Source organism: Pseudonaja textilis, chromosome 4 (genome assembly GCF_049901715.1).
Source record: "Pseudonaja textilis isolate UNSWEBS1 chromosome 4, rPseTex1.2, whole genome shotgun sequence".
NCBI lineage: Eukaryota > Metazoa > Chordata > Lepidosauria > Squamata > Elapidae > Pseudonaja > Pseudonaja textilis.
Genome location: NC_141993.1, coordinates 5,087,910 through 5,113,845, shown reverse-complemented (window position 1 = coordinate 5,113,845; position 25,936 = coordinate 5,087,910). Strand labels below are relative to the sequence as shown.

The following is a 25,936-nucleotide window of genomic DNA, read 5'->3' as shown; positions in this document are numbered from 1 at the left end:
GGAGTGGAGGCTCAAACATACAATGAACGGTTGCAGGAACTGGGCATGGCTAGTCTAGTGAAGAGAAGGACCAGGGGTAACAGAATAATAGTCTTCCAATATTTGAAGGACTGCCACAGAGAGGAAAGGGTCAAGCTATTCTCCAAGGCCCCTGAAGGCCAGATAAGGAATAATGGATGGAAACTGATCAAGGAGAAATTCAACCTAGAAATTAGGAGGAATTTTCTGACAGGGAGAACAACCCACCCATGGAACAGAAGCTGCCTTCAGAAGTTGTGCAAGCGACATCTCTGGAAGCTTTCAAGAAGATATCGGATATCTGTCAAAAATGGCATAGGGTCTGCAGCTTGGGTGGGGGGTTGGACTAGATGACCTACAAGATCTCTTCCAACTCTGTTAATCTGTTAACCACCTGTTTGGGATACTTTGTTTTTTATTTGCTACCTTGAGCAACAGTGGGTCTTTCTCACCTTATGGGACCCTTCCAAATGATGGATTCTGGGATTGCATAACTAATTTTATGTAGTAATCCTTCCTTTCTTTTGTGAAGCTTTCCATGCATTGTTTTTTTTTTTTTAATGTCTTCAATATGGAACAGGACATCCTCCTCATGGTATATGCTCTAAGTCAACCATATAAGATTTCTAATCCTGTTTTTGTTCCATCTGCCTGTGTACATACTGTTACTGTGTGGACAGATAATGTACACAAAGAATGTGCATTTTATAGTCAGTTGTCCAGAGAAGAGTTTGGATAGGCCTCAAAAATTACATGGCATATATCCTCATGAATGAATTAGATCGTCTTATGGAAACCTTAGATGTGCAAACAATTTCCAGGAGAAAGAATTACATTCTCTCTCTCCTTTGGTCTACTGTATTGTCCAAGAACATGGTTTATTTATTTTTTACATATTATATATATATCTTATTTCTTAAAGAAAATCAGTTTTGACAGATGATTATTCTATAAAATCTTTTTCCGTAATGGAACAAATATGTAAACAAAACAGAGGGGACGGGTTAAGAAAGAATACAAGACAACAATTGTATTGACATACACTATAAATTGAAATGTTTCACTGTTCCTCAGTATTTAGACCTGAAGTGAAAAGGGTAAGTTGAAATCCTTCATTCAAAGCTACAACCTCTATCTAGTTTGTTGTGAATGGGGTCCTAACAGTTTAGGACTTTCTTTTGAGTAGATATCTATGGCATTCGATGGTACGTTTTAGAATTCCACAAAGATGCATGCCATTTTTAAAATTAATACATCGTGCAATAATAGTAATTAATAGTCTGTTGTGCTGACTTAATTGGAATTGGAATTGAAAAGGGGGAGAAGGGCAATTTTAAAGTAATTTAAATATATAATTTTGGAATAAAGAAAGGTAGCCCTATGTTGTCATTTAGATATGTCCATCTTTTAATTTATCAATTTGAAGAAAACGCTGTTGAGAGTTTCATAACTACCAGTAGAATAAAGAGATGCAAATAATATGACTGGTTTAAAAAGGGAGGAAGTATCAAATATTTTCTAAATAAATGATAACAAAATGATTTCCAAGGGTCTCCTTTACTGCTGCAGATTGCAATTGTTAAATTTGTGTCGATTACCAAGTAAAATAAAACACAATGAGGCCATTTCTCTATAAAAAAAAAACATTTTAATGTTTGCTGGGATGGCCAAATAGACTGCTTTCATTAGGAATAATGCTTTTTGTGGAAAACAGAAAAGAAAAATGAAATTTTGATATACAGCTTTGAGGATTAGACTAAAAGTAAAAGACCACAGGAAAAACAAAAGCTTTACTATAACCAAAGGGTAAGAGGTTAGCTGATATACTGCTATCAAAGAAAATTGGAAATCACTTCTTTATAATCCTTTTGTTCCTGTTCTTCAATTTCTCCATTTTTGTTTTTGCTCTTTTCTTCCCTGGTTTTTTCCTCATTTTCCATTTTAAGGATTAGTTCTGATTAGTTTTTATTCTGTATTCACAATTTTAACAAACATTTTTTTAAAGAAGAAGAAGATGTTCACATATTGCTTGAATCATCATAATGGACTAGCTTTGACACGTTCCTATTGTGGTATGATAAAAGTTTGAACTGGGGGAACTTAATATATGAAAATCATCTGGGGAACTAATTTTGATTCCCTAAACTCGACCAGGTGTGGCTACCACTTGGTTAGGCACAGGAAAGTGAAAAAGGCAAAGGGAATCCACTTCCATCATTTTGCTACATGAATGTGTTTTTGAAGTCACCAGGAGTTGAGTTTAACCTGAAGAAGATCTGATCTTCCCATAGTGAAGTGGTATAACTTTCTGAGACATGGAGATGCGCCATAATGCGATGTTATGGATCTTCATCAGCCAAAATGAAGATTGTTAATATGCACTTATGCTTTCCATAAATACTCTTTCCAGCGTCAAATTGTTCACAGAAGTACAAGTAGCTGTTTTCATCATAAAAGTGAAAAACTGAGGTATGGATTATGAAGGAAACCTTGTTTGATGCACTGAGGGAGAAATGCTGCAACTCTGGCTGATGTTTTTTTTTTTTTTAACTGACTCCTTAGCCTATATTTTACTTTGCACCACTCACCACACCAACATTATTGATCACCATGCCATTCCCTAATTTAAATAACCTGCTCATTATATGTATGCTTAAGTCTCTTCAACCCTTTTTTTTTTAATTCATCGTAAAGCATTTTGGAAATAAAAGATTATTTGGATGTAAGGCCATCTGGTGAAAATACTTTTTTCTTCCTTTAGTTGGTTGGGAAAGGATGCTGTCCTCCCAGCTGGTTCAGATCCTTGCTTTAGCAGCTGCTTTGCTGATAGAAGCTCATGCGCAGATAAAATGTCCAGGTAAGCTTGGAAATAACAAAAACATCGATGGTAATGATTAAGTGACAAAAAAAAATGCAATTGTAAATAATCAGAGATTATTTTGTTGCTAAGGAACAGAAGAACATTCTGTGTGGTTTCTCGAGTCAACATTTTACTGGTGAATTCTTCAGGGGGACTCTATAATCATAGAGTGGAGCTTTAAAATGGGAAAAAGGACAGGAAGGGAAAAGAAAGGAGAGGAGAGGAATGAAAAGGAAAAACAAAAGGAAAGGAAAAGGAAAGGAAAGGAGAAAGGAAAGGAAAAAAAGAAAGGAAGGGAAAGGAAAGGAAAAAGGAAAGGAAAGGAAAGGAAAGGAAAGGAAAAAGGAAAGGAAAAAGGAAAGGAAAAAGGAAAGGAAAAAGGAAAGGAAAGGAACAGAACATCATAGATATTGTATATCCCAATTTGAGAGTTTGGGTTATTGAAGTTCAGGATATATTCATGTTTCTACAGCAGAACAAAGAACCGATCCCCTAAAACTCCAATGTTCTTTTATATCTGAAATTTGAAATTGGTGCCCAAGGATGTTAAAGAGTATATGTTTTCCTTTGAACAGGTCCACAAGGACCTCGTGGGGAAACTGGACTTCCTGGCCCTCAGGGACCAAAGGGTGATCCTGGCATCGGAGGACCTGCTGGTCCATCAGGTGATGGAGTATCTTCCTTTTCGTTGGCTTTCCTTGGGCTCCCAAACCTGAGTAGATACGCTTGTCCCAACCTCTAGCTTTGCCCAATTCAAAATTCCAGGCAAAACACATGAGAGTCCTCCTCTTCCCCTTTTTTGAAATCCCTTTGATTCCTATATTGCCCGATGAAACGTCGTGGTGTATCACTTGATGCACTCAACAGCTGGCAAAACACTATTTTGCAAGACTGCTTAATCTTTATAGAAGATATGCGCTCCGAAAGGGTTTAGAAGTGCCCCTATTTTTGTAAGCGAGTTTCTTCCAGACAATAATTAGTGCCTTTTTACATTAAGGCTATCATCTTCTAGGTATTTTCTTCAATGAAAAGGAGACCAAGCTGTCCTTGTGTTTTGTTGTGTTGCCTAGGCAACTGGGAATTTGTTTATCAATGTATTCAATTCATTTGCTGCCCATCTCTCTGATTGGGCGGCTTTCAATCTGATCAAGTGGCTTTTGTAAAATATTAAAATAGTAAGAGAATAAATACATAAAAATTAACAAAGAAATAGCTAAGATAGAGGGGCAGGTACACAATAGAGGTGGGATGCCTTAAAGGAGGAGCTGCGGTGGTGCAGTGGTCAGAGTGTGGTACTACAGGCTACTTCTGCTGACTGCCAGCTGCCTACAATTCAGCAGTTCAGATCCCACCGGGCTCAAGGTTGACTCAGCCTTCTGTCCTTCCAAGGTAGGTAAAATAAAGACCCAGATTATTGAAGGCAAGAGACTGACTCTACACCACTTAGAGAGGGTTGTATAGCACTGTGAAACAGTATATAAGTCTCAGTGCTATTGCTATCTTCCAATCCATTAATCATTCTCCAGGATGATACAGCCCTTTCTGCCCCCAGTCTCCGGGGCCAATTGCAAGCGCCTGGCTTTAAGGTCTTTACAGAAGGTCCAAAGAGTGGGGTCAGATCTCCTCTTGAAGCTCATGATGGGAGCACCATGGCAGAGACTGTTCTTCTCCTCAATCCTGCCACTCAAAATCCCTTGGCTAATGGGTTCCACAGGATGTCCCTTCTGTAAGTGCCAGTGGGGTGGGCCAAATCCATGACATGTTAATTTGGTAATCAAGTGCCCCCAAACTTGGAAGCAGGAGGGGTGAAAATCAACAGGAACTCATTCCACAAAATAAAGATGGATGAGACAAATGCTTTGAAAGGATTCACCCCTTCGATACAGCCTAACTTATGAGAGTTAGTATACAGATGCAAATCAGTTGGGAGAAACCTTGGCTTCGTGGAGATGTTTGCCTTCTTGCGATCCCGAAATGGTTATTAGTTTTGCTCCATAATCTGCCTTTACCTTCCCAGTATGCTGCTGTGGACTTCAAATCCCATAATTACTAGATTGAGACCTGCCCAGAGTTGGTTAAAAGATGGACCACTATAGAAATGGGCCACTGTAGAAATGTTTTACATCAATAAAGAAAAGAAGGTTTATAGATATCATGTACCCCAGCTTTTGAGAGTTTGGGTCATTAAAGATATATTTATGTTTCTACTACATAATGAACCAATCAACCAAAAATTCAGCGCTCTCTCTATCCAAAATTTGAAATAGGTACCCAAGAATGTTGCACAATAACATCTCTGTTTTCCTTTGAACATGTCCCCAAGGACCTCCTGGACAAAATGGACCTCCTGGCCCTCAAGGACCAAAGGGCAAGCCAGGTGTCAGAGGACCTGCTGGGCCACCAGGTGATAGAGTGTCATCCTTTGCGTGAACTTTTTGGGGGGTTCCCAGATCTAAGCAGATATGCTTTGTCCAATCCAGAATCCCAAACAACAACTATGCCAATCCTTCTCTTCCCTTTTGAAAATCTCTTTGATTCCTATATTACCTGATGAAATGTTCTGAACAACTTCCTGATGCCTTCAAAAACTATTTTTTGCAAGACTGCTTCATCCCAATAGAGGCCATGCCCTCTGAAGGGGTTTAGAAGCGTCTTATTTTTGTAAACTGTTTTCATCCAAATGATCATTAGTGCCACTCACTCCATCATCTTCTAGGTATTTTCTTAAATGGAAAGGAGATTGAGCTTTCCTTGTGTGTTGTTGTGTTGCCTAAGCAGCTGGATGTGACCAATGAATTTGGCCATCAGGCCTTCCACCTCTTGGAAGTGGGAGGGGTGAGAATCAACAGGAATCCCTTTTAGGGAAGAAATAGGGATGAGACAAGCTCTCTGAAACGATTCACCTTGAAGCAGAGGGTCAATTATGAGAGTTGAGTAGAGAGGGAAATTAGTTGATGAGAGCCCTTGACTTCACGGAGATGTTTGCCTTTTGTAATCAAAATATAGTCATTGGTTCTTCTCCACAATCCTATTGTCACCTTCCCAACCTGGGAAGCTTTTGGTTTCAAGTTCCATAATTGCAAAGAGACATCACTTTTTAGAAAGCAGGATGGAAAACTCCTAGGCTGGTATAAATACAAGCCATGGGTAGATGTTATGATTCCCCTTCAAAATTCCAACAAACAAAACAGAAAGCAGCCGTTTCAAATTAAATCAAACAGAAAGAAGTCTTACAAGATAACGGCTGGCAGGAATCTCAATCCACAGCATAAATCTTTACTCTGTCCGGCAAACCAGTCCTGGCAATAAATCTCTAGTCTCAGAGCTTCTTGCTGTAACGTCCTCACTCAAATAAGTCACTTTGTTCCTGGCAAATTGTACCAGCCCAGCTGTGTCCTTTTATACTCATTGACGCAACGTGCTAATTTACTGACTCGCTCTCCTCATTCGCTCCAGCTGATTTTGCCTTCTCAACCGTCTTCTGTTTTTTACATTTAACCACAAATTTTCCAAGTTCTCATCTCCACTAGAAGACTCTCTCAAAACTTCCCTGTCAGCCATTCCCGGCTGTTGATCAGATAAGGAACCAGAGGAGGTCAAAGGTCCTGACAATTCTAATACATCAAGTCTGTCGTCCTTTGTCACGTCCATCTCCTCATCCTGGTTACTAGTCCAATCACTGAGCCATGCCGGCTCATATTTTTCTGCCATGACCTCCTCACTGGAACTCATGTCAATCATGGGAGCTGAATCCAAGCCCGGAGCCACAACAGGTAGACATCTGAAATGTTTAGCAAGTGGAATGAGGTTGGTAAAGCAAAATCCATTCCATGTAGAATTGTATCAGCTTGATTTTCTTTCTCCCCAAAAAAAAGTTCTTTAATTCCAGCCTAAAAGATTTACTTCAGAAAGCCATTGGCAATTGAAGTTTGTTCAAACTGTATTGGGTATGTCTAGGTTTGATGAAAAGAAGGACTAGGGGAGACAGGATAGCAGTCTTCCGATATCTCAGGGGCTTCCACAAAGAAGAGGGAGTCAAGCTATTCTCCAAAGCTCCTCAAGGCAGGACAAGAAGCAATGAATGGAAACCAATCAAGGAGAGAAGCAACTTAGAACTAAGGAGGAATTGCCTGACAACGAGAACAATTAATCAGTGGAACTGCTTGCCTCCAGAAGTTGTGGTGCTCCATCACTGGAGGTTTTTAAGAAGAGGTTGGACAGCCATTTGTTTGAAATGCTGTAGGGTTTCCTGCCTAAGCAAGGGGTTGGACTAGAAGACCTCCATGGTCCCTTCCAACTCTGATGATGATGATGGCATTAAAGTCATTTCTGGATCACCCAGTTTTAACCTTAATGGACAATAATTCTTTGGATGCACCCTAAGGTCCATGCCTAAGCAGGGGGTTGGATTGGAAGAGGTCCCTTCCAACTCTGTTATTCTATTTCTGTTCAAAGTTTGATTTGTTAGTCTAAGCAAACTTAGTTCTTTTAACAACCAGAGTCCTACCTGTCAGTTAATTTAAACCATGAATGTATTGGGTTTAAATCTTAATTTTGCCTTTAATTGAATTGTTCCTTTTAGTTTTCTTACTTCTTGTATTTACTGTCTCCTCTTTAGTCCCGGCAGACACATCTACATTAAACCATTATGTAGAAACATCTAAACTACAGACTTCTCCACTCCCCACTGAAATACATGAACACTTGCTATACAAGTGTAATGTATGCTCACTGGGTATGTAGCCCAGAGAATTCCCAAAAGAGAAAAGAGAAAAATTGCTAGAATCTATCATACTGCAACCGTTTCTAGCTCTGAAATTTTGTCCATCTGCAATGCAAATCTTTCCCAGATCACAGACTTGGTGAGGCCATAAATTCCAAACTGCCAGCGTGCTGTGAAATGCAAAATTATGACTTGGATTTCAGCTGCAGAATATTAATTATTTGATTTATTGCCTCCTGAAGAAATGCTGCTAAATAAGATTCTTACTCAATTGGTTAATCTTGCATAAAGTGTTTGCAACATCCCAAATTCACTAGCCTTCCTATGTAAAGTTAGCCACTAGAGGGAACTATTTACTTTCAAACTAAAATACACCTGCTCCCAACTCCTTTGAAGTAAGAGCTGAAGAAATACACCTGCTCCCAACTCCTTTGAAGTAAGAGCTGAAGAAAACAATATATATTTTTTCCTGAATCAAAACAACAAATCTTTGGCGAGATTAGTAACTTCTTAAATGTTCTTTAATTGAGAATCCTTCCTTTGAGGTTCTATTGTCCCAGGAAATCGAGCATTTATATAACTCTGAGAAATTTCTTACATTCTCACAGGGCGGATGTAACTTAAAACAAAACATATTGCCATCTTTCAGGTTGCATTAGTGTTTCAGTGTAACCCATTTTTCCTCTCTTCTTTTTTTTAAGTTTTAAAAATAAATTTTATTAATCATATTTTCATCATAAAAACACATTTCCACTCTTTGCATCATTTCAGAATCGGTGGTCACTCACATTGACATATTTTCTAATTATGTAGATTGCTATTGCATTCAACATAAACCAACTATTTACAAGCTTACAAACAGTATTTGTCTCAACTTACTATAGCTCCTACATACCCTTCATCTATCAGCTTTGCATCTACCTTCCAACCAACTGTACCATAAATTCCAAATCTCATAGTACTCTGTTTCTTCTCTGTCTTTTAATTCCATTGATAATCTATTTATCTCTGCACATTCTATTGCTCTATTCTATATATGTTTGGCACTAACAATATCTAGAGCCTGAGAGGAGGTAAGTGTTTTTTCCCAAAAATGTTTTTTCCCAAAAAAGTTTTTCCCCCTATACTGTTGCTGAGAGCCAGTTTGGTGCATCAGGCTAAAAATCAGGTGACTGTGAATTCTAGTCCTACTTTAGGCCCAAAACCAGCTGAGTGATCTTGGCTAGCTAGTCCCTTTCACTGAGCTTTAGGAATGAGGAAAAGGCAAAGACCTTTCCAAAATTTTGCCATGAAATATATATTTATTGTGGACAGAAGTGTCAACAATAATTTGAAGACACACAAACAGCCACTCGTTGCTATCCTTGGCTTACCCATATTAAAGGACTCGGTGGGAGGGTTTGCAAGAGCCTCTAATTAATATCTTTTATGGATGACCAGAGTCTTTCATTTCAAAAAGTTGAATAATCAGTGTGACATTGGCTTCATGGAAGTATTCAGAGAAAGAAAGACATGAAACTGTGCTTACTACACAAAACAAAATCCATTTGCTTCAGTTGAAAGACTGAAGAAATATTCCAGGCTTACAAATCAATCAAATAATCATTCTGGGTTTTTTTTAATCTGTCAGACTATTGCCGATTTGTGTTCCGATTCATCGTTAAAGAAAAGAGACGTCCCAAATAATTTCACAGGATCAGATAGTCACGTCACGGTAACAATAACTTCAGTCAGACTGTCTGACAAGGAATTTCTATTATTTTTTTCATTTGCAGGTGTGCCTGCCAGCCAAGATCCTAAGCTACAAAAGGACATCAAAAAACTTCAATGCAGACTGGCCAGAATGGAAAAAGGTATTCTTTTTTAATGGCTTCCCTTTCTCTTTTTCAGATTAAAAAGTTCAAAGTTTGGATTAAAATACATCCATGCATTCATTCTTTCACTCACTCATTCATTCCATTTGCATAGTCAGCCACTTGCCAGCCAGTGTTCTGTAAGCACCAGACTACAAAACAGGAGAATGTGAATTCTAGTTCTGCCTTAGCCATGAAAGCTGACTGGGTGACTTTGGGCCAATCACCAGGAGACTGTGAGTTCTAGTCCAACTTTAGCCAGGAAAGCCAACTGATTGACTTTGGGCCAATCGCCAGGAGGCTGTGAGTATGGGTAGGAGGCTCAAGCACAGCAGGCCTTCAGTGGGGTGGGATAGGGGGAGAGAGCGAGAGCAGTAGGACTCTGCACCAACCCTGTGGTGGGTCATACCGGGGAGCTGCAGCCATTATAATTTTGAAAGGGGGCCATAAATAGCTCTTTGAAGGTCAGTCATAATTCCGAATGCTCACAAAATGGTCCGTTGTTCTTTGAGGGTTACTGTATATGGAAATGGAATCTATCCAGTTCAGGGTGAAACTGTGGGATCTTTGATGCTCTCTGAGCTTGGCCATTGGCTCGTAGGTGCTTGTGATAGTTGGAGAATGAAAAGTCTGCAAGTCAACCACCAAACTCAGGAAGCATCAAGGATTCCGTGGGTCTTCAGTTTTTATTCTTACAAAAAGGCTGGCAGGGTTGAGGCCATCTGGAGGATCTTAGCAAGGCTTTCAAATTTCTTGACAGCTTTGACCTTGGAAGGAAAGATAGCGATTGTTGGAGATAAGCTGTTCGCCTCCACTGGGAAGACATCTGTGTTTGGGCAAACAGAAGCGACTTGCCAAGAAGCCCACGGCTCCATTGCTGCACCAAGGAACCTGAATGAGAACAAAGCTATTCAGAAGATTGTGCAACATTATAACAGTTACGCCTATCTGGGTATTATGGAGAGCGATCAGCCGGGGAAATTCCATTTCCGGAATGGGGATCCTTTGAATTTTACCAACTGGTACAAGAATGAACCTTCAGGTCAAGGAGCAGAAAAATGTGTGGAAATGTACAATGATGGCACTTGGAATGATAAAATGTGCAACAATTACCGCCTTGAGGTCTGTGAATTTTAAGCCCAACCCAAGGCAACCGTTGAATGTTCCTTAAAATATAACTTGGTGTGATTTTTCTGTACCCCCCAAAAAAAATCAATAAAATTCCTTGGCATTTCTTTTGCTTTCATTCCATCTCCTGTACTCAAAAGGGAAGGATTTGCATGTTCAGAAACCAAAAGGCTACTTCTAGGACGTGGGTTAAGTGTCATAAAGACCGTGAAAATAAATTAAAAAAGAAATTAGACATACTGTCATCCTCCAACAGGGAAGATAATATCCAGCTAGGATAGAGAGGTGGGGTTATACAGGCTGCCCTTGATTTATAAAAGTTCATTTAGTGACCAATCAAAGTTACAACGGCACTGAAAAAAAGTGACTTCCGAACGTTTTTTACTCTGACGACTTCGATTTTGAAGCCACGATGTCCTCCTTCTTCGTCCTGGATCTTGTTTGCCTTCAATCTTTCCCTGGAGGATTAAGTGGATATGGCATATTTTTCCGGGTGTCACATTAAATGTCCGAAATATTCTCTTTTTTTTTCCATTTTGATTGGCTTTCCCAAGTATATAAAAGATACCAATTGCTAGGTATCAATTGCACACCTCTTAACATCTCACTCCAGATGATGTCCCCACACACCCATTGCTTTCATGTAGATGCTTAAGAGCTTGGGAGGCAGGATGAAACCCTGAAACACAAAGTATCAGTGGCAATAGGTCAGTCCGAGAACTATTCCTCACTCTGATTTTTAAAAAAGATAACATTATCAAAGCCAAGAATTGATGCAAACTCCCTGCTTTCACAAACATCTGAAAAAGCAAAAGGAAGGCAAGACTTTTTCTATCTTGAGGTGTTTAAATATAAGGTGACCAACTTTTTTACAATGAAAAGGAGGACACAAATAAATTGAGGGGGAAAAAACAAAGCGACTTGTGCACTGCACACTCTCTCAAAACAAAATTCTCCTGCATAGCGCATGCATCTCATAATCGCATCTCACCACACTGTACAAAGCCTTGACGAATCGTCATGTCAAATACAAATATGTCCCATCACACACAATGGATTGAATCGGCATCGATCAAATACAGAGATTTACAGATTAGTCTTCAATTATCAAAAAGGAGGACATGTAGGAGGACACTTTTTGAGGGAGGACAGAACTTACAAAAGGACTATCCTCCCTAAAGGAGGACGGTTGGTCACCTTATTAAATACAGTTATTTCCTTGGAAAATAGGGTGTTTATTAGAAATGTTTAGCTGTGCCAGTCCTGGGAAAACCCCAAAGGGCTGTTAGCAGGGACTATGTTAATGGATAATAACAGAAGGCCACAGGCTGATATTAATCACCACAGCAATTATTTTTACAATATCCAAACCATTTGCATGACCAGTAAGCTTTAGGGTTAACAAATGCTTCATTTGTCTTTCTTGTCAAACTCTGGGTGTGTTGGAGCAACCACTTGTCCGGGGTATTGTCGTTACGACCGTGTTGAATATCTGAGGAGGAACTGGGATAGAAGCAGCCTGAAATATTCATGATGAAGTCTGGGGAGAGGGGAAAAGGGACTGTGTCCCTTTAAGAACCAGGTGGGAGGTGGCACAGTATAAGCACTGGAGTTACCTGTTTAGTATGGTTATGACAGCTATTTCCTGGCTCATCGGTCTCAAGGCTTGCTTGGATTTGTATGGCTTTATTACCCAGATGGAGCATAACGTCCTTCAGAGCTGGGGAAAGTTTTGTCCTGCTTAGCAGCCTGAATGGAAACAGAAAAAAACACCTTTGGAGTGGTTACAGACACCTTTCTTCTATCTAAAAGGTGAAACAGGTGGACAGAAGGTAAGCAGCTGCTTCATCTAGTCTTATCTGTGGGTTAGATCAACTTTTGAAGTATGGAAATGGGAACCAAGCATCTTCTTTTCCAAATGCTCCATTTGGAAGAAATACATGGTCCATCCTCAAAATGGTCACCACACTATAAAAAGATGTTGAGACTCTAGAAAGTGTGCAGAGAAGAGGAACCAGGAGGATGAGGGGACTGGAGGCTAAAACATACAATGAAATGTTGCAGGAACTGGGCATGGATAGTCTAGGGAAGAGAAGGACCAGGGGAGACAGGATAGCAGTCTTCCAATATTTAAAAGGCTGCCCCAGAGAGGAAGAAGGGGACAAGCTATTTTCCAAGGCACCTGAAGGCCAGACAAGGAATAATGGATGGAAACCAATCATGGAAAGATTCAGCCTAGAAATAAGGAGAAATTTTCTGACAGTGAGAACAAGCAATCAATGGAATAGAAGTTGCCTTCAGAAGTTGTGGGAGCTGCATCACTGGAGGCTTTCAAAAAAGAGATTGGACTGCCATCTGTCAGAAATGGTGTAGGGTCTTCTGCTTGGGGGGGTGGGGTTTAGACTAGATGACCTACAAGGTCCCTTCCAACTCTGTTAATCTGTATAACGTTAAAAAATGAAAATATCTTTGTCTTTCCTAAGGTTGCTGGAGAGAATTATTTAATAGGTCAGATTTTTGGAAAATCCCTTCCCACCCTCAAATTTCTATATTAAGCTACGGCTATTAAAAGAAGAGGAATGTCAAAGGTTTATTTTATTTATTAAAGGTTATTTACCTGATCTGAAAAGAAACTAGAAGTGATTTGTTTGAACGGAATATTTCAACTCCTCTTGAATATTGCTCGCCGATAGCTAAAATGTACTGTTAAAGAACCAGTTTGGTATCATGGCTAAACTGGGAGACAGTTTGGCATCAGTCTAGAAACTGGGAGACAGCAAATTATAGTCCCTGAGCACAAATCCAGCTGGGTGACCTTGGGCCAGTCATTCTCTCTCAGCCCTAAAAAGGAGGCAGTGACTAACCACTTCTGAAAAACCTTGCCAAGAAAACTTCAGGGACTTGTCCAGAGAATCAAAAAAGAAGGACAATAATGTACTGATACTCAATTATCTACACAAATGAACTATAGATTTGGAATTATTCAGAACTATTCAATAAAAAATAATAATTCCCCCCCCCTCCAAAAAAAAGAAGAGAAATGTTTTTCCCCTGACATCTGATCGCCCTAATTATGCTTTCTTTTTAAAGTGTGTCATCAAGGGCCAGACCAGCAAAATTATCGTGCCATTCCTTTGCTACTCTTTTACTGAAATAGGGGAAATGCGTATTGATCTGTCCCAGAATAGCGCAGGCGTTCTAATGCAGCATTGCAAAATGTTTAATTTAGATGCTATTCCTGGAGCGACCTGGGGTTTAAGGGGATGAGACAGGACTTTAGCTGTTCATCTTGCAGGGAGCAATGTCTCTTTGCCAGAAACACAACAGGTTGCCCCTCAAGCGAGATACCCACCTCCTTGCCTGGGTCTCTGCTCCACCAGCCACATCCACCGGCATCAAAGTACTTTTGTACAGAGCGGCTGAAAGATTCAAAGAGTTTTGTGCACTTTAAATGGGTCGCTAGTCCTAAAGCCAGTCGGTTTGGCTGGCAGGGAAGAGTCGGTGAAAGGAAAATATTTAGATTCACTTCAATTCACTTCATCTTCGATTCAGTCTTCTAGTTCACTTTGGGATGAGAAAAAAATATTGTCTGTGGCTGAACCGACAACCATCCAAATTACCTAATCAATCTGAAGCATTGGATCAAATCGACCTGCCAGTTTGATCTACACCTTTTTACACTTAAGAGGTGTAATTTAAAAAATCAACCTTGCACAAGAGCCCTTATTGAATATTTATTTTTATTTATTAAATTTCTGTGTCTCCGATGAGTTTACTCTTGTGAGTCATTTTCATTTCTCTACAACCTTTGATCATTGTCTTCTTTACTTCCTGGATTATTTAAATTCCCCTACAAAAAATATAAGCAGGGATTGCCATTAATTGGAGGGAAAATTTTTTTAAGTATTTCCTAAATACATGGCAACCCCATAGAAGAAAGAAGGCTGATTAGAAGATATTATAGATGGGATCACAAACAAATGGAGTTTAGATTGAACAACAGAAACCTCTGTTCCCATCATCCATTTCTAACAGCCGTCAATCTTCTGTAGTACCTAAACACAAAATCTGGATTTTCCCTTTTTCTTCTACAACCATCTGCAAAAAAAAAAACCCCAACCCATAAATAAATAAAGAGGAAAGGGAAAACAGGTGATGAAAAGCTCAAACACGAAACATCAACTGGCACACAAAAGTACTTTTATTGTAAACACAGCTGGTTACACAGACCTATTTCCCACCTGTTTGTTTTGCTTGGTAAGATATACCTCACTGGGTTGCTCTTTTGTGTTTGCAGTCCTCTTACTTTTTTCCCTTCTGATTGGAATTGCAAATTCATCATCCAGGAGAGGAAACAGAAGAGGGTGAACAATGCTTTATATAATTCAAGCACAGGGTGAAGAAATGGAAACCTCTAAAAATTGGTAGAACTTCCAAGTTCTATCAGCGTAAGCATTAGAGATTCAAGTGGCTGAGAATGACAGTTTCATGCCATCTGGAGGATCCCAGTTACAGTAGGTGACCAGTGAAAGCCAATCACTTATGTCTTGATTCTTTTATGGGATCAGAACTCTGTCTTGCATTTTCTCCAGGATCGCAAGGTAGCATTTTTGAAAACCTCCATTTGGTTCCCACAACAACTATGTGAGGCTGGCATGTCCAAAATAATCAGAGAACTTCCAATGATAAAAGAGGACAACAAACAGATTAACGGAGTTGGAAGGTACCTTGTAGGTCATCTAATCCAACCCCCCCACCCAAAAGCTTCCAGTGATGAAGCTCCCATGACTTCTGAAGGCAACTTCTGTTCTGTTCCATGATTGGTTTCACTGTCAGGAAATTCCTCCTTATTTCCAGGTTGAATCTGTCCTTGATCAGTTTCCATCCATTATTCCTTGTCTGGCCTTCGGGTGCCTTGGAAAACAGCTTGACTCCCTCAAATATTGGAAGACTGCTATCATGTCTCCCTGGTCTTTCTCTTTACTAGACTAGCCAGGCCCAGTTCCTGCAACCGTTCATCATAGGTTTTAACCTCCAGTCCCCTAATCATCCTGGTTGCCCTTCTCTGCACTTTTTCTAGAATCTCAACATCTTTTTTATAGTGTGGTGATCAAAACTGCATGCAGTACTCTAGGTGTGGTTTTACTAAGGCTTTATGGAGTGGTATTAGTGCCTCTCTTGATCTTGATTGTATCCCTCTGTGAATGCAACTTAGGATTGCATTGGCATTTTTGGTTGCCACTGCATATTGTTGGCTCATATTCAGTTGGCTGTCTACTAAGACTCCAAGATCCTCACTCACATGATGGTGAGCCTCCCTAATCCTAGACAAACATTTTAGCAAGGGAACTGATTGCATCCTGACGTACGTATCTATGCCTTGTCTTATATACAACAATTTAAAGAAATATGAATATGTTCATACAAAAAGAAGTAAAATAATACACTACAGAATTTGGGACAGATGTAACTGCCAATTTTCCCATCAAGGGTGCCTTTAGATATCTCTTAGCAACTAGTAATATTTTATTTCTATGGCCCAAGATTTCGCTCCCAAATTTACACAAATCACAAGCATATTACCTCTTTAAAAAAAAAATAGGGGTATTTTTGGTATATTACTTTGTTTTTATTTTTCTCTCCCTCTAGGACGGGGGTCCCCAAACTTGGCAGCATTATAAGTTGCCAAGTTTGGAGATCTCTGCTCTAATCTAGGACATCAAATTGGTAGATATTACCTCTTATTCTGTTTTTTCTTTTTCTTTTTAAAAAATCTTTAGAGCAAAGACAGGATTGGTGCCTCACCGGAAATGTTTGTTAAGATTCAGCAGGCCTGTTGAAATGTCATTCAAGCGACATCAGATGTAGACAAAATAATATCATTTTCTACTTCTTTCTGGGTCTCTTTGGGTTTTTATGCAAAGCTTAGCCATCTGCTTTGTCTCATAATATTCAGTTTACAGGGGAAATCCATGTGCCGTTTTTCTCCTTATTTATTCCAAACAAGATCTGACACAAACAAAATGTCTTTTAGCAGAAATAATTGATGATCAACCCCATTCTGCTAAGCATTTTGCAAGGCAAACTAACATCCATTATCTTTCACTAACATCCATTATCTTAAGAGTTGCCTGGAAGCCACACTTGCTAAAACACCTTATTTGGTTTCAAAGGTATATCCCTAAGTCTGTGTTTGAATGTAATTCAGCTGCACTTCAAAGATCATCTGTAATATTATCTCTTCCAAAATTCAACATTTGGAAAGCTTGCACTTCTCCAGAACTGACTCAAATGGAAATTTCCCTGGCTTCAGTAGGCTGACCAAATGCTACAGCCAAACATGTGTAATGAAACTCATTCTGGAAGTCTTCCTACATATGACAACTGATCTTTTTATTACACCTATTGATTCCTCTCTCTCTCTCTCTCTCTCTTCTTTTTCTTCATACACCCCCTTTCTTCCTACTTTCTCTCTTTCTTCTCTCTCTCTCTCCCTTTCTTCCTTTCTTCCTCTATCTCTCTTCCTTCCTCTCTCCCTTTCTCTTCCTCCCTCCCTCTCTCCCTCCCTCTTTCTTTCTCTCTTTCTTTCTTCCTCTCTCTCTCTCTCTTTCTTCCTCTCTCTCTCTTCCTCCCTCTCTCCCTCTCTCTTTCTCTCTCTGTCCAGCTGAGAACTGTCAGAACAATGGACTTAACCCAACCGTTCCAACCGATGAACCCCTTCATAATCCTGACAAATGTCTGTCTCCTGTGACAATTGAAAATCAAGGGAAATATGTTTGGAAGTTCCACATACAGGTTGCTTAGCTTTTTTTTTAATCTATGTGATGTTTTTGATTCAAAATTTTAAAAAAAAAGCCATTTGGGAGAGGACACTATTTGATACTTTGACCAGTCTTTACCTCCTGTTTGACAAATAAGGATTAAACTTCCTGGCTTTATTCAAGAATACACTAATTTATCCTCCTGCTATCATAATCAAGTAAGGACTGTACTTAATCAATTTAAATTTAAATAAATTTAAAGGTAGTTGCTTGTTCAGGAAAAGAAAAGCTTGCATTCTCTCTCTATCTGACTTTCTGTCTATTTATCATCTATCTATTTATCTATATCTATCTATTTATCTATCTATCTACTATCTGTCTCTATCATCTATTTTTCTATATCTCTACTTCTATTTATCTCTCTCCCTCTCTCTCTCTCATCTCTCATCTTTACTACTATCTATAATATCTATTATTGCTCCAAATCTACTTATCATCTATTTCTCATCTAGCTAGCTAGCGTCTGTCTGTCTGTCTGTCTGTCTGTCTATCCATCCATCCATCCATCCATCCATCCATCCATCCATCCATCCATCCATTTATCTAATCTATCTCAATCATCTGGGCTATATAAATAGGGAGTTGCTGGTGTTCTCTGTCCTTGGTTGTTTGCTTGCAGACTTTTCATTACCCAACTAGCTAACATCATCCCTGTGAGGGGGGTATGTGGTTTCCTCAAGGACACTCCTCACCTTGCGACTGCACAAACACCCCATCCCCCATACTACTTCCACACCATACCCCAAACTCATAAAGACTCATGATATGACCTAGTCTGGTAATGAAATGTCTGCTTGAAGACTTCCAAGCTTAGAGAGCATCAAAAACCCTACAGTTCAATCCTGAGCTAGAGATATTATCTTCTATTGCACACACACACTCACACACTTCTATTTCCAGAAGTGCGTTCTGGAAGTTAATTAATAATGCACATTTCACAGAATTCTACAAAACCCATTGATAATCTGGATTCTTAGAAGGGAAAGAGAGACCATAAAGCAAACCAGTTCTTAAAAAGGCAAAAAAAAAAAAACCCTCTCCAATTAACTTGTTCATTTCCCAACTTTTGTAATGCATATTTACATGAGCCATGGAATACCTCTGGTATCCCTTTAAATTTTTTGCAAGTTTCCAACTTCTAAAGAGTGCCAACAACCTTGAAAATTCCAGCTTGGCTCAAGACTGTTCTTTCCAGATTTCCTCTGAATTCACTGGGCCATCAATTAACAAAAATTCTGTTCATCCTTCACTCCTCAGAAATAAAATAACCTGATAATGCTCCTCCTTATGTGGTTTTTTTTAAAACCATTTAGCACATAGTTTGCAAACAAAAGAAATTGATCCTTTTTTAGCAAGGACACATAGAGGCAAAAATCAATTACAAAGGTAAACAAATGGCCCCCAGGGGCTCTGGCACCACAGATATTATGTGTAAAGACACATGTCAGAGAAGCCCTTTTGAGTGGCTGTAATTATGGTGGCCTGCTGACATGGCAACAAATGATTCTGAAGTTTTTCCAAGTGGCTTCAGAGTTGAAAACATTATGCTAAGGTTTTGTATAATAAAAGTCCTTCTCAACATTAAAAAAAAAATCAGAAACATCTGGACTTTCATATCTCTCTATGGTAGAATCTCCATGTAGGTGGAAAAGGAGGACAGAGGCAGAAGAGAGGGAGGGAAGGAGGAAGAGACAGAGGGGGGGGGGGAGAGGGACACACACACACACACACACACAAAGAGAGACAGAGACAGAGACCGACAGACACACACACAGAGACACAGAGACAGAGAGAGACAGGGAGACAGAGACAGACAGACAGAAAGAGAGAGAGAGAGAGAGAGAGAGAGAGAGATGCTACATTCCACTCTAATTCATATGAACTCGAAAAATAGCTAAGCACAGGAGCTAGAAACGAAAAAAGGGTGACATGTCAGGCCTCTGGAAAATACACAACTCAACTCAGAGGAAAGGTTTGGTCATTATGCCAAAAGAAAAACTGAATTTTTGTAATTTGAGAAAAGCCAGAGGAGAAAGAAACTCTACTGTGGTACATTTTGGAGAGTACCTACTTCATGAAACTGCTTATAAGCGGGCCATTTTCTTGGCAAGCAGGCCGTTTCCTGGGCAAATATTACATCTGAAATGTAAGAATATAAGCGTCTTACAAGCTGAAGAAGCTTCTTGCAGGAGAAGTGAAACTTCTGCAAAGAAAAAACAAGAAAGTCCAGTTGCCTCTTGGAAAAAAAAGCACCTTTGGGACAACTATGACCTGGAGGACTGAGGATCTCCATAGACATTTACATCTGGGATACTATGACTGTTTGTCTGTCTGTCTGTCTGTCATCTATCTCATCTGTCTATCTAACTATCTATCTCTAATCTATATCATCTCTCTTTCATCTCTCTCTCATCTATCTACCTATCTATCTATCTATCTATCTATCTATCTATCTGTCACCTGATAAATAGGCATGCACCCCAAAACATTAATCAAGAATGTTCTTTTTCCCCCTTTTTATTTTCTTCTCCCACTATTAGAAGAAAAATGAGTCACCTGGTTGTGACAGAGATTCCAGAAATAGCTCAAGTTCTTTAAAGCTTAAAAATGGTTGAAATGACAGGTTGATTGGGCAGTCTTGATTCTCTCTTTTTTTGTTAGAGAGAGAGAGAGAGAAAGAACTGGTTTATCAAGATTTTTGGTTTCTAAAAAACAAACAAACAAAAACAAACAAAACATAAAAACATCAAGCTGTCTTCCAGAGGTGTACATACAGTGTGCCGGTTAGTTTACAAATTGTTTTGTGCTTCCATTTTGTAGTCTTCAATTACAATTACATTGTATATAATCTCGTATTGTCAATCAAAATTTAAATACCTTAGTATCATTATTAATCAATCATTTGACTATACTTTTATGCATTCTTGTTTTACAAGATAACCATAATTTACTTAATTTATTTTATAACAGTTCATATTATCATCCCAAATCTATCCTAAAATCATTTTGTAGTTATAATAAGAAGTACATCTTTATATATTTATTATTTTCTAAAAATCTACATATTTCGTTACTGTACTTTATTGTCTAACCATTGATAGAAAAGATCCCAAATTTTATACTCTTGTTCTCTAATTTCAAATGTCAATCTACTCATTTCAGCACATTCCAATATTTTCTTAATGATTTCCTCCTGTGATGATATTTTCTCATTTTTTCAGTTTTTAGCAAATACAATCCTAGCCGCTGTTAATATATTTACAATCAGGTATTTCAAGTCTTTACTATATATTTCAGATAAAATTCCCAATAAAAATATTTCTGGTTTCAAATCTATATGCTTTTTTGCCATTTTTTCCAACTACATGTGGATTTTAGTCCAGTATTTTTTAGCATCCGCACAAGTCCACCACATATGGTAATATGAGCCAGGTATCTGATGACATTTCCAACATTTTTCGGATTTATTCTTGAATATTCTTGCTATTCTTGTCAGGGGAAAGTGCCACCTGTAAAACATCTTATACAAATTTTCTTTATATGCTGTTGACATTGTCATTTTATAATTTTGAGACCGCAATTTTTGCCATTTCTCTAAATCAATCCCATATCCAAAATTCTTCCCCCAAGCAATCATAGTTTCTTTAACTTATTCTTCTTCTAGTTTAATTTCTAATAAATATCCATACAGTTTTTTAATCACCTTTTCATCAGTACCTGTCAAGTTGAAGATGTGGCATGAAAAGGCAACTGGAAACTACATGTTGCCATAGTAGTATTTGCATGGTTGCTTCAGGTGGTAAGGATAACCTTCTGAGGAACAATCTTGCTCAGTTGGTTCTTGACAATAACTCAAAAGGTCAAATCAAACAGGAAGGAAAGGGAAGATCCCAAGGGCATTATGTGTCCCAGGTCACATGAAATGTGAAATACATACATACAGGCTACTTAACAAAACTTAACAAAACAAAAGCTACTTAACTTTCTTCCTTTCTCTCTCTCTCTCTCTCTCTCTCTTTCTCTTTCTCTTTCTCTCCTCCTCTCCTCCTCCTCCTCCTCCTCCTCCTCCTCCTCCTCCTCCTCCTCCTCCTCCTCCTCCTCCTCCTCCTCCTCCTCTCCTCCTCTACCACCACCACCACCACACCTTAACAACTGTCTCACTTAGGAACAGAAATGTTGGACTCAGTTGGTGGAGGAGGTAAGTCAAGAGTTACCTAGCTTTGGAATGTGTGATCATATCCCCAGCTAGTCTGTTGATATCAATCTCAGTCCTACCAATTTCTCTTCACAGGACTCAGATTCTAGTCTAATTTCCTGGGCATGAAGGTTATGGGATTTGTAGCCCAGCATATCTGAAAAAATCATCTCGGTGGAGAAGGCACCCTTGGTGATTCAAGCAAGAAGAAAACATTCTGACCATTCCCAGTCAAGTATGAGTGATGACATCATTGGACCTTTTGTGAAGCTTTCCCCCTTCTTACAGATTCTGGAACCCAAAGAGAAAGGAAGCCATGGTGGAAACCATCCTAGAAACGTGGACAATTGTCTTGGTGATCCTTGCCACAGTGTTAATCATGACTATAATGACGTTTCTCCTTCCCGCTGTGGTATTGCTCTTGAGGATGAGGTCTTTGTCACAGATATCCTTAGATGGAACTGTCTAACCTGCCTCTTTACACAGTGCTGGGTGGTTTTTAGATGCTTTGGACTGCTTGGGAATTAAGACCAGGAAGAGGAAGCAATCTCCAAATGTGTGTGATGTCTCTCTTGGATGACTCCTCTGACTCTTCCTTGGGCTTGAGGGAGGATAAGCTCATTCCTGGCATGTCAGGAACTGGGATAATTAATGACTCTGAACAGCTGGTGGAAAGAGAGTTATAGGGAGCTGGGGGACAGTTTGCAAGTCAGCGAAGAGGAGGAGCTGCCTTCTGTGTTAGAGAGCACGCAGGGCAGTGAAAAGACAAGCGCAAAGGAGATCTGCCAAATTACTTGGGAGAAGGCCCTGCCTGTCTTGATGGGCTGCACCGGAAAACCGTTTATCATGTCAGCACAGAGGGAAGGCTGAGGGGAATCAAATCCTTCCTAACAGTAGCTATAAATATTGCACTTGTGTGTATGCATATAGATTATATATAGATGAATATGTAGATTTAGTGCAGGAGAAACCATGTCTCCCCCCCCCCACCCAAAAAAAAAATTCAATGTAAATATGAAACTTTTGCAATTAGGAAAAACATCAGAAGAAAGTGAGAGGTTGCAATGAACTTTTATGCTTTCAGTTCTTCACTCTGTCTTCCTATCACATAATGTGTGATCAGACTGTGGTTGGAAATGATTACAAAAAAAAGAAAAAGAAAAGAGGAAATCCGCTGATGAGATTTGGATAGATTGCTGATCAAAAAGAGTTTCCATTGTCCAGGCACTCAACAACAGTTAAAATAGAATAACAGAGTTGGAAGGGACCTTGGAGGTCTTCTAGTCCAACCCCCTGCCTAGGCAGGAAACCCATTTCAGAGAAATGGTTATCCAACATCTTTTTAAAAACTTCCAGTATTGGATCAACCACAACTTTGGGAGGCAAATTGTTCCACTGATTGATTGTTCTGTCAGGAAATTTCTCCTAGTTCTAAGTTTGATGCTGGTTGTGTCCATAAAGTTTGCATGGACATAGTACAGAAGTGGTTTGGCGTGGCCTTCTGGATTTTTCCCTGACTTCTATTAAGGGCTATTTAAAATTGCCTCCAGTTTTATCATTTCAGCATGGTTGTCTTTGGCTTTAGGATTACGGGATTGCATATTTTTAGGATTACCAGTAGCAATATTCACCTTGGTGGATGACTAAAAACTAATAAAAGCCCACTATACTCCCAAACTGACAGTTTACATAGCCCTAACTGTTCATTTTACTTGACAATGGGTTGTGACAGAGGTTTTCTGGGATTTTTTCCCCTATCCTAGGGCATTAATTCTGCAGTCCTAGTTTTGTCTGGTGGTCTCATATTCCTATACTGACAAAACCAAATATATTCCATTCCCTTTGGCCCTGAATAGGTTTTTAAGCCTTCAGTTTGACCTCAGCTGCTGGTAGCTTCATGGACATCTTCACATAGTTATCATGGGCCAAAAAAAATCGAAGTGGTCTTCAACTCCCTTGTTCTAAGATGTTTCTTCAACAATCAAGGATCAGGATCAGGCATGCAAGGAATTGATGGCTTACATATTAACATTTGCCAATAATTTACTCTGAGTAGTGGGATTTTAGTCTGTGGTTTGCTTTTCTTCCTCGAGCCCTTCCTGTAATACTTCTCATCTGTCAACCAAAGGTGTCTTACTGTAAAGATAAAGAATTCTTTGACCAACATTCGACTTGTGCTGACTTTATAAATACATTTAATAAATAAGTAGAGAGGCCTGCATACTTTACTTTGGGTAGGACTCTTGCCTTTTCCTTGGGCATGTTTACTTTTTTACTTCCCAGTTCAACCTACAGCCTTGGATCTCCAAGTGTCACCCCCAAGTAGATCTGATCCTGCTTAGCTTTTTCCAAGGCCCACTTCAACAGAATAGATTAGCAGAGTTGGAAGGGACCTTGGAGGTCTTCTAGTCTAACCCCCTGGCTCAAGCAGGAGACCCAACACCATTCTGGACAAAGGGCTGTCTAATCTCTGCTTAAAAACTTCCAGGGATGGAGCACCCACCATTTTTAGAGGCAGTTTTTTCCGCTGGTGAATTGTGCATTTCAGTCTAGCCTTCGGCATCCATTGGGAAGTTCAAGGGCCAAAAACATCGCAACCACAATGCAAATGTTGTGACTCGGATAGTCCCGTCCAAGGTCGGAGCACAAGTACAAAAGGGCAGAGTTTGCATTTTGACACCACAATGTCCACTTTGGAACATTTTCTCCATCACAGTTAGAAGCTGGTGTCTTTACTGGAATCCCCGACAACCTTTTTTACTCAGGTATATGGCAGGTTTAATCAACCTCCGAGATGAGACAAGGTCGGCTTAGAGGCATTTTTTTTCTTTTTAAAAAGAACACATTTAGTTTGACCCAACCTCACTGAAAAGCAACTGTCCTTCCTAGAATTGTCCAAGCAGTTTTGCAGGTTGCAGTCTAAACTTCCTATGTTATTTTAAAACTTTTGGGTTGTCACACAGGAAGTGCAAATCAAGCGGGATCTCTGGGGTTGGACTAGAAGACCTCCAAAGGTTCCTTCCAACTCTGTGGTTGTCTTATTCGGTTAAAAACTTGACTAAAGGTTCCCCTTGCACGTCTGTGCTAGTCGTTTCCGGCTCTAGGGGGCGGTGCTCATCTCTGTTTCAAAGCCAAAGAGCCAGTACTGTCCAAAGACATCCCCGTGGTCATGTGGCCAGCATGACTAAATGCCTTTGAAGGCGCACAGAACACTGTTACCTTCCCACCAAAGGGGTCCCTACTTTTCTACTTGCATTTTTTACATGCTTTTGAACTGCCAAGTTGGCAGAAGCTGCTGGGACAACGTTACACAGCGCTAGGGATTCGAACTGCCAAACTGTCGACCTTTCTGATCGACAAGCTCAGCGTCTTTGCCCCTGAGCCACCGCCTCCCTTTAATAACTTGACTAGGTGAACCCTAAACCAAGCTGGGCTATGCTGCCATCTCCTGGCCAAAGATCATGAGCGTAGCTGGTTTTGCAACAGATTTTATTTAAAAAGTCCTTCCGCTTCAGAGGGAGAGGCGCACTTCATTTCATCAGATGTGTGGATGGAAGTGAGAGGGAGAGCCCACAAACCTTGGTGCCTTTTGCACTTGTTGGCAGAAGAGGTTCTACCAGATTCCTGATTTCAGAAGAACCCAACACTCCTCCTGCAGGGTAATTCAAGAGGGTAAGCGATCTACCATCCCCTGAAATTGAAACTTTATTGAAATGTAATTAAAATTATGCACTTTAAATACATCGTAAAAGTGTCCTTTGCAGCCTTTCTCTCTCTCTCTCTCTCTCTTTGAAAATCTCCCCCTGCCAGACAACTTTGATGGTGATGAAGTTCGGATATGCAAGAAATAACCTAAACATCAGAAACGGCAAACCATCAACGCCAAGAGAGATTTTTGCAAGCTACCCATAAGAGAAGCGGGGGGAAAAGGAAGCCTATTCCAAATTTTAAAAATAAAAGACCTGCCAAGGCACTGATAGGATTTTTTTTTTCCAAGGCTGGGAGCAAACTACGCTTGTAATCCTGAGACAGAATTGTGATTGTTATGACACCAGCCTGTAACCTCTTAATAATAGCAATTGATATAGCACCATGGAGCATATGTGATGCTTTACACCATAAAGTAAAATACTGAATCTGAACTCGGAGGAAATGATGCACAGAAAAATCCTTGCACAGACGATTTCTTTCCCTCCTGATCCCAAGCAAGGGAAGCATTCCTTAGAGGCGATCAGAGGTGGGATTCAGCAGGTTCTGACCAGTTCTGGAGAACCGGTAGCAGAAATTTTGAGTCGTTCGGAGAACCGGCCAATGCCACCTCTGACTGGCCCCACCAAC

General features: G+C 39.7%; 1 protein-coding gene and 2 long non-coding RNA genes across 4 annotated transcripts; 2 read left to right on the top strand and 1 right to left on the bottom strand.

The window, feature by feature from the left end:
* The first annotated feature begins 894 nt into the window (after positions 1-894).
* On the top strand, positions 895-10,689 carry LOC113445391 (pulmonary surfactant-associated protein A-like). Of its 2 annotated transcripts, none has more exons than XM_026714528.2 (6): positions 895-1,115; positions 2,780-2,875; positions 3,454-3,543; positions 5,202-5,282; positions 9,377-9,454; positions 10,215-10,689. In XM_026714528.2, the coding sequence occupies exons 2-6, from the start codon at positions 2,794-2,796 to the stop codon at positions 10,589-10,591; spliced, it is 708 nt and encodes a 235-aa protein (XP_026570313.1). In that variant the 5' UTR covers positions 895-1,115; positions 2,780-2,793; the 3' UTR covers positions 10,592-10,689. The 2 variants fall into 2 exon arrangements, with proteins under 2 accessions (XP_026570313.1, XP_087788309.1); XM_087932183.1 differs by having other exon boundaries at positions 986-1,115; positions 3,454-3,545; positions 5,195-5,282.
* On the bottom strand, positions 10,319-12,300 carry LOC148125740 (uncharacterized). Its single transcript, XR_015743400.1, has 2 exons — positions 12,199-12,300; positions 10,319-11,261 (listed from the first exon to the last, which is right to left on the bottom strand). It is a non-coding gene; the product is annotated as an uncharacterized LOC148125740 (long non-coding RNA).
* Positions 11,247-25,520, top strand: LOC148125739 (uncharacterized). The gene is made up of 2 exons (XR_015743399.1): positions 11,247-12,414; positions 21,695-25,520. It is a non-coding gene; the product is annotated as an uncharacterized LOC148125739 (long non-coding RNA).
* The last annotated feature ends 416 nt before the right edge of the window (positions 25,521-25,936 follow it).